The sequence below is a fragment of the Antedon mediterranea genome, chromosome 6 (assembly GCF_964355755.1).
Source record: "Antedon mediterranea chromosome 6, ecAntMedi1.1, whole genome shotgun sequence".
Taxonomy (NCBI): Eukaryota; Metazoa; Echinodermata; class Crinoidea; order Comatulida; family Antedonidae; genus Antedon; species Antedon mediterranea.
Window position 1 is genome coordinate 1,657,663 of NC_092675.1, and position 9,105 is coordinate 1,666,767.

A 9,105-nucleotide genomic window follows, 5' to 3' on the forward strand; every position below is an offset into this window, starting at 1 on the left:
AGCGTTTTCAGTCGCCGTAATTTAATATTTATTACCGATTAAATCGAATTTATGATTTGCCCCGAATAGAGGTGGTTTTCACAAATTGTTTAACATTATATATAAACATACGTCGTAGTGTATCGTTACATATACTGTACTATTTCAATCGACTACGACGGTGATAGTTTCAACAAAGTATTACATCGCAATGTTTTACTGTGTTTAGTGGTATATTATTTGTAAAACATGTTAATTAATATTTCGTTACAAAATAAAGAATATATTTAAAAATTGTTCCTCTTTGCACCCATCCTCTTCCCCATCTCTCAACCATAATGTTACATACAAAACACAAATTAAGTTTGTTTAAATTTGACTTAAACAATTGGTCTCATTTTGTGACAACTTTCTCTTTCGGAAGTAATTCCCAGTGTGCTAATTTTAGTTGAGTACATAAATCACAGTGTCTATTTAATCGTTCCTGTAAACGACATATAATATTGTCCTGCATTATTGTACTGAAATCGCCAGTTTTTTAACGCTGAAATTACTGTGTATTCGAGAACCATCTGTGGGCACGACTCCTAGATGATGCCAACGTTGTATCAACGTCGGATATCAACGTTACATTGACGTCCAATTACGACGTCGATACAATGTTGAATTGTAGTTGGATTTGAAAGGTGAATCAACGTCATCTGTTTGACGTTGTGTCAACGTCGGAAATCAACGTTACATTGACGTCCAATTATATCAACGTTGAACTAATCACGTTGTATCAACGGGGGTAGATCGACGTTGGTCCGACGTTGATGTCAGGTTGTCCGACGTCGCGACCTAATTTCAACGTTGATTCAACGTCGGTATGCCCGCTGGGAGTGTGGTCTATAAAAATAGGGTTTCACTCTGGCAACCTTCAAAAACCAAGATGGCGACAAGCAAGGGTGCAAATACTTACAATCGACAAGGTTGGGAAGATGCAGTAAGTACATATTCTCTTCTTATACTACCACAATTTTGTTATTAATATTTACAATACATATATAAGGTCCACATTTAATGGTACTATTTAATTTTTTGACGTTAGAATTGATATTATTTGACGTTATTTGAAGGCCCACTTCGCTGACTCTCAGTCGGTGGTGGCACCAAGCCAAAGATGCTATTGTGTCGCTTGTGTTGCACGCCGGTTGCATACATCAATACGCAAGTGTATCGGCCTACAACATAATTGTTATATTTTGTCTAATATTTATGTTTCATTCTTGATTAACCTAATTAAATACTGTATAACCAAAAGTTTGTGGAAATACTAAAAATGATTTTATATATTTATTTCGCGAAAAATGTTAATTATTTAACATTTTTGCCAACCATTCATTGACATATTGCTGCTAATAAATACAGTTTTAGGCTAGACAGGGATTTTAGGTTTCGAGGACAGGTCCTATGTATGGTACCGTATCCCTAGCCACACAGCGATAAAATTATACTTTTTTAGTTTTAGACTGTTTTAGTGTAAAATATAGATCAAACATTATTATGATTTATTTCATCCTACTACATTGCTTGCATTGCACAAAAAAATAAATATGATAAAATGATGTTTAAAATGTCAAAAAGATAATGTTATGTATGACAATGCAATGTATAATTTTTCTTAAATTATCAAGGAGTGAAGTGTTACTTCATATTGGTGGTACTGTATATTACTGTATATTTATTAAATTTATAAAACATTATATTTTTGTAGGATTTCCCGATTCTTTGTCAGACTTGTCTTGGGGATAATCCGTATGTCAGAATGGTAAGTATTAGGTTGTTTACGGTAACCTATTAACCAGTCAACAGTTTATTTAAATCCCTTTTTATTCAGCACTACCCCCTAAGCAAGAAGCTGACTGTAGAATCTTGCCACATAATCAATTTTCATCCAGACATAATATGTAAAACATGTTTGTTTGATGACACATCAATGATGAATTTTATTATTTTTTTTTTTCAGATTAAAGAGAAATTTGGAAAAGAATGTAAAATTTGTGAGCGGCCTTTCACTATATTTCGTTGGTGTCCTGGTGCCAGAATGAGGTTTAAGAAAACAGAGGTTTGCCAAACATGCAGTAAGATTAAAAATGTCTGCCAAACATGTCTCTTAGATTTAGAATATGGTAAGCAGTTTTTAAAAACATTCACTTTTACTAAACTTGGTGGTTAACACGCTTAAATAATCCTGAGTATGGCTCAATACAATCTTATAATCCCAGGGTTTTAAGTATGGCAGTATCACAATATGTAAATTTGTGATTGGTCAGATGACATCATTTGTACCTTATATTAAGTACATTGAGAATACAAATTCGCAAATAATTCTCGGATGGGACTCAAACCCATGACCTCCAGATCACTAGCATGGCATTCATAGCTCTAGATCAATGATGGCTAGGGGTTAGAGACACCCTGATGCAAAACTACTCCACCGTAGTTACAAACAATTACAATCTTGTTTATTGTTATTGATGAACATATTTAAAATAACTAACTATATTCTATAATATTTGTGTGAAGGTTTACCAATTCAGGTGCGTGATGCAGCGTTAAATATTAAGGATGATATGCCTAAGTCAGACGTCAACAAAGAATTCTACACACAAAACATGGAAAAACAAGTAAGGACAATTGTTTACACATCAGACAAATAATAGCAATACAGTAGATCAATTGGTGGTTATCCTTTGTTTTGATTTAGTTCAATACCATACATCAATAACAAGCAAAGATAAAAGCAGACAAAAAAATCATTTTTTTAGTACCACGGATAGCCTTCCAAATGCCCCAAAATAATTACGAATTCCTGAGGTCCTGGGTTCATATCCTATCTCTGTCAAAGTACCAGACTTTTCTCTTATGATGAAAAGTAATTCCACAAAACTGTCATTCTGTAATTTCTGTCAGATGAGGCAGTACTTTACCACTATCATTTTTGTATTGTTCTATTTATAGCTTGCCAATTCAGAAGGAGCTGGTGCACTGGGTAAAGCACAAGCACCTAGTGATCTGTTACTCAAGTTAGCAAGAACAACACCATACTACAAGCGGAATAGGCCACATATTTGTTCATTTTGGGTCAAAGGAGAATGCAAGCGTGGTGAAGAGTGTCCATACAGGTGAGGACTTTCTTCTGTCAATAATACTACTGGAATAATGGCTATGAGTGCTCACTGGCTAAACTGTGGTCAGTTATGGTCCAAATATCGTAGTGATATTCCCAAATATGGTAGTGATATGACATCATTATGTCCATATATGGGCACATCACATTTGTTTGTCACATTGTGCTCACTGGCTAAACTGTGGGCAGTTCCTAGAGGCATTAAATTATGCTAAAAATGGCCGATGCCTCCAGCATTGCCAGGCCACTTAGGGTTCCTAAACCAGGGGCCTCAGGCCTCTGCGTTACGCCACTGAATACTACTAGTCGGTATACTTTAGACTAACACTAGGATTATGGGGTGACTTAACCCATTTTGTGCAATACCATGAAGCATTATCTGTAGTGAGTGTTTAAGCCATACTTTTAATGTCAACAACTACACAGCATCCTAGAGCTAGCGCCAAACTTTGTTGGATGAGAATACCAAATATGAAAACCCATGATGATGATTAATATGAAATACTTCATACATTTGCCAACCACGGATACTTTGTTCTTTTTATTGAATGCCAGTAACATTTTGCAGCTTTACATTAAACTTGAATGCTTGCAGGGTTAGCATCAAGCGTTTAAATGACAATTTAATTACTCTGTATATAACTAAAGTTCTGCCTACACAAAAAAAGTGTGATGTGTCAAATATGGTAGTCATATGCCAAAATATGGTAGTGATATGCCCAATTATGGTAGTGATATGACATCATGTCCATATATGGGCATATCACTTTTTTTTTTTGTCACATAAAGTTTGATAGTGCAGACAGAGCTTTAGTCTGTATTGTGTTTCGTCATATACTATAGTGTCTTTTTACTGCATTTTAATTTACTACATTTTAAAATTATCTAAATTCCTTTCAAGACATGACAAGCCAACAGACCCTGATGATCCACTTGCGGATCAAAACATCAAAGATCGTTTCTATGGAAATAACGACCCTGTAGCAGATAAGCTTCTCAAGAGGGCGTCCCAGATGCCCAAGCTAGACGTGCCTGAAGATCGTCTTGTTACAACACTTTACATCGGAGGCCTTGGCGATAAAGTAACAGAGAAAGATTTAAGGTTAGTATTTTTGTTGTGTAGTGGATTCATTATGGATAATTTTTGTGTCTTTAAAAAAGATGTGCTAATGTCTCAAATAATTAATATAATAATGTTAAAATTAAATAATATATGCAGTATGATATTTACTGTAAACTTGGTGTGCTGATAAAATTCTTTCAATGTCGTCTCCATAGTAATTTTTGACTGAAGGATGCCTGATTGGTAGCTCTGATAGTTTATCCAGCCCAAACAAAACAAACTTTTTAATATAACCTATTAAATGTTGCTACATTTTTTATGAATAATTTAAATGCTTTATCTTTTCGAGATAGACTATATATTTCACCTGCAATTATCGCTGCAGGCCATTCAAGAAACAAATTTTGTTTTCAATAGTGCACTAGCCAAAATCCTAATTGCTTTTTATTTTGTTGTTGTAGTTTTCTTTGTTTACCTCACTCGTTAATGCTTCTACTAATTATTTACATCAATATAATTCTCATTCCTGTATATGTAGAGATCATTTTTATCAATTTGGAGAAATTCGCAACATCAACGTAGTCCAGAAACAACAATGTGCGTTTGTACAGTTCACCGCACGCAATTCAGCAGAGTTGGCAGCAGATCGGTCGTTTCAGAAACTGATCATTAAAGGTCGTCGTTTGAACATCAAATGGGGCAAGTCCCAAGCCCAGCAAGCCATTGGTGGTAAAAAGGATGACACTGAAAACGAAGTGCACTACGAGGCTGTGCCAGGGTTACCTGGAGGTGAGTTTCTTTTTACAATTTGATTATGCAAATTGTAAGTTAATTTTGGCTAGGCTTGCTATGAGTATTAGTCCTATATTGCATACAATATACATATATAATGTATTTTAAAATTAATTAAAAAATCAGACTTTAAATAGGCCATTTTGCAGTTTTAAATAGGTTATTTACTTATGTAAAAAAAAAAATTATTTCTTTATAAAAAGACAAAAGCTTTAAATTACATTTTTTTCAGGAGAATAATTTTTTTTTAATCCAGTTTTTGGTCAAGTTAGGTGACATTTAAATGGCATATTAAAAAAAATGTTTAGGGGAACAATATATCTTAAGTAATTGAATTCTGTTGTGTACCATGTATTGTGTACAATGAATTGAAAATGCTCTAGTTTGTATAATAATTCTAAATGTTTAGGTCAAATAGTAGATAAAATTGAAACAACATGAAATCAAACCATACTGTATATTTAAATGATTACATCCTTTCATAAACTATAAATTTTAATCATTATTTGGTCAAGGGATGACATAGAGACTCAAATAAGTCCGTCACTGTCCCCCCCCCCCCCTCCTCATGGCACATAATTATATAACACATTTAAACATCAAAACAATTTTACAATCAATTACAAAAAAAATCACAACATGGCTTATAATTTATTACTGATACTTTACTGTAGCTTTGCCTCCACCACCAATATCTGCTGAAGAAACAAACAACTTTTTCAACCTCAATCAACCGCCACCCATGCTTCCTCCAGTACCTTCACATAGACCCCCAGGTATGCCACCACCTGGAATGCCACAAAGAGGTAAGTTTTAACATTATAAAACACATCTACCATACATATGTAATTGTAGAATAATAGCCTGTGATGCGCAGACTATTGGGCTGAATTTTCCCTTTATATCATACAGCTTCTGCCAAACTTGTCTGTTCAAAATGACAGAGGCCAAGATGGACCAGAACACTGGTAAAACACTCTCCCCTCTCTTATTCTTTCGAAAGTTGTACTGTACTGCCCATGAGCCAGTTGTGTCCAGTTTTAAGTCGTACCTGAGAACAGTACAATGGTCGATTAGAGCTTTGACTGTGTGCTGATTTCAGGATTATTATGATTAATTAATTAATAGGCCTACATTAATTTAAATAATTTTGTATTTTGTCTACTAGGATATCCAGGTATGCCACCTCCACCAATGCATCATGACATGGCCTACCATGGGCCACCAATGAGAGGCCCACCACCATTCCATCATGGCGGACATCAAAGGCATCAACAAATGCGAGGGCAACCTCCACCACCCCCTCCTGGAGTCGGACTACCTCCCCCACCCCGTCAAGGTGTCCACTATCCGTCACAGGATCCACAGCGAATGGGGGCTGTAGCCAGCAGTGGAGAGAAATAACTTTTTTTATAAATTGTCTTTTATACTGAGGTATCTCGTACATTGGACTGTTGCAGCCATAATAACTTATGTGACAAGACATTTTGAATGGTAGAATCATGCATTGTATTAAACCTTAGTTTACACTGTAACTAGCAACCGTATTTTGTGATGAATTCTATAAAGCTCTGTCTACACTAATAATAATAAGGACATTTTATATTGCCCGGTTTCCATCACAAATAAGATGCTCATGGTACAAAACAATGCAATGAATGAAATCATGTAGTAAAAGTCTGAGCTGATGATAAATAAACTATCAAAATTTGTGATATATATTTGACATCACCATGCCCATATGGGCACATCACATTTTTTTTCACATGAAGTTTGAAAGTGTAGACAGAGCTTAAGGTCCACAAAGGCGAAGAGAGCATTCATTCCTAAACTTTTCCTCCATTTTAAGGAAAACATGTTTGATTAAAATGTTTTGGAAAATGAGCGTTTGGAACAGTTGCTACGTGTATTTTGATCCTGAACTACTGCCTTCCGAACAGTTATTTGCTGAATTTCTGATCAAATAACATTTCAGCATTTGCCTCCTAAAGTTGATTTCCAAGCAGGTTTTGCCAAAACAACAAAAAGGGTTTCTGCTGTTGAAATGTTATTATATACTGGTAAAATGATGATCGAAAAAACTTTTTTTCAACTGTAAAATAATTCGAATTTGACCTGTGACCTTTGTAATACTATGTCACAATATTAAATAAATAAAATTGCTGAATGTAAAGTTCACTACCTTGAAATTCAATATTATGATTTTTGTTTTTATTGTGAAAATATTCACGGTATAGTTTGGATAATGAACTATTTAATAAGGTTACACTTTGGCATCTTTTAATAAATGTCATATAGGCCTTGCATTTCATATTGCGTAAGCTAGCCTAGAGGAAAAGGTATGATGTAATTAGGAAAATAATTTTTAATAATACTGTGTACTATTAAACTTTACATTTAAATGTGTATATTTTGTTGTGACTTTCATTACTTGGGGTAAAATTTAATCTTTGTGCTAATTTGTTAGTTTCCCCACGGACCTCTAATTTATTGGTCCATGGTTTTCCTTAATAGATGATTTGTATTCTGTAGTAACACTGTATGGTGTATAAACTACACATGTTTATGTCAATTTTTAAAAACATGTTTGTACATGAAAACAGTTTGTCGTGTATAAATGATTAAGCCGCTCCACATTTGTATGTTATTATGATACCAAATGCTGTTGTTTATATATTTCATAAATAAATAATTACAAAAGATACGTATAGTCAAAATAATTAGAGTCTATGAACTCTTGAAAACCCTAGAATTATAAAATGTAAAGAATTTACAATACAATACGCCCCCAATATAAATTAGTAAACGCGGAAAAAGTTTTCTTGCGGTATACTGTATAGAGGGCGCAATCATAAATTTAGAGCTTTGTTATTGGAGGTTAGGTTCTTGCGTCGTGCTCAGTGAAGCATGTCTAATAAAAACCAGTCAAAAGGCTTCTGCACCGTGTGGGTAAACAGCGTGTGGGCTTAGCAGATGCTTAGAACTGAGTTTCGTTTTTGGATTTGAATACTCACTATGTAAACTACTTCGAATTGCGTGGAATGTTTTTATTGGTATATTTCAAGATAATATTTGTTATGCATTGGAAACAAGGAGATTTCCTGTAATATTGGTAGGTAATATTCAGGGCATGAGGATGAGTGAGTAAAGGGCTAAGGCCCATCTTTTGTTTACTCGCACTCGTGTTACAGCAACAGCTGGGCCTACTGTAGCCTACCAGTTACCAAGCTGACAACTGCATTCAATGAGGCAAACTGAGCTTGTGTGTTCACACCTGGGGCTCTCCAGTTTAATCACAGATTTTGTTTTAAAATTCCAATTAGACAATACGTTATAATAAGTATACAACAAGGCGCTTATTCTATATATTATCAGCATTCTCGTCAATTTTTTCAATACAATTATTATGGTCACATGTCAAATTCAATATTTTTTTTTCTATCTTCCGAATCAATTTATTGTTATTTTAATTATTTTCAATATACAATTATTGATTTTCATTTAGCATCTAATAGTATACTATTGTAGTCACTTAAATGTTTGTTCTGTTTTAAGAAGTAAAATTTAAATCTTAATTTTTATATGCAAGTGTTGATATTTCTTTTATGAATATTTAATTAGTTTTAATTGGTTTAACATTTATTTTATGTGAAAGATATTTTGTATGTATATTCATTAAATTTAAATAAAATATAAAAAAAATTAGAATTAAAACTCTCTCTTCAGCGTTACTAAACTAATTACGATCACATTAAGTAAAAACATGGAGAATTGTTTTCCATGAGTATTGATTGTTCAAATACAATGAAATTTGCAATTATTATGAATAGATTTAATGATTAAGAAAATTAAAATGATATAAAACCAACATTAAAACAACAATGTTATATGTATAGATATGAATATATTGTAACACAGTAATGAATTATTAATATAAAATGAAGCGTTTATGTTTAAAAAGTAATTTTTAGGTAATACGAGCAAAAAACCTCTTTCACATTATTCACATAATTATTGGTATTCATAACTAAAATGTTTAGGTTGATGATTAGATAATAAAATTGATTTTTTTTCCATTTTTAGTTGAAAATATTAATTA

The 9,105-nt window shown here is 33.4% G+C and overlaps 1 protein-coding gene across 1 annotated transcript; it reads left to right on the forward strand.

Moving 5' to 3' along the window:
* Nucleotides 1–706: 706 nt before the first annotated feature.
* On the forward strand, nucleotides 707–7,412 carry LOC140052064 (pre-mRNA-splicing factor RBM22-like). Its single transcript, XM_072097447.1, has 9 exons — nucleotides 707–964; nucleotides 1,736–1,789; nucleotides 1,988–2,150; nucleotides 2,548–2,648; nucleotides 2,983–3,146; nucleotides 4,053–4,253; nucleotides 4,753–5,003; nucleotides 5,681–5,812; nucleotides 6,175–7,412. Exons 1-9 carry the CDS (start codon nucleotides 848–850, stop codon nucleotides 6,408–6,410), a joined length of 1,419 nt encoding a protein of 472 aa, XP_071953548.1. The 5' UTR covers nucleotides 707–847; the 3' UTR covers nucleotides 6,411–7,412.
* The last annotated feature ends 1,693 nt before the right edge of the window (nucleotides 7,413–9,105 follow it).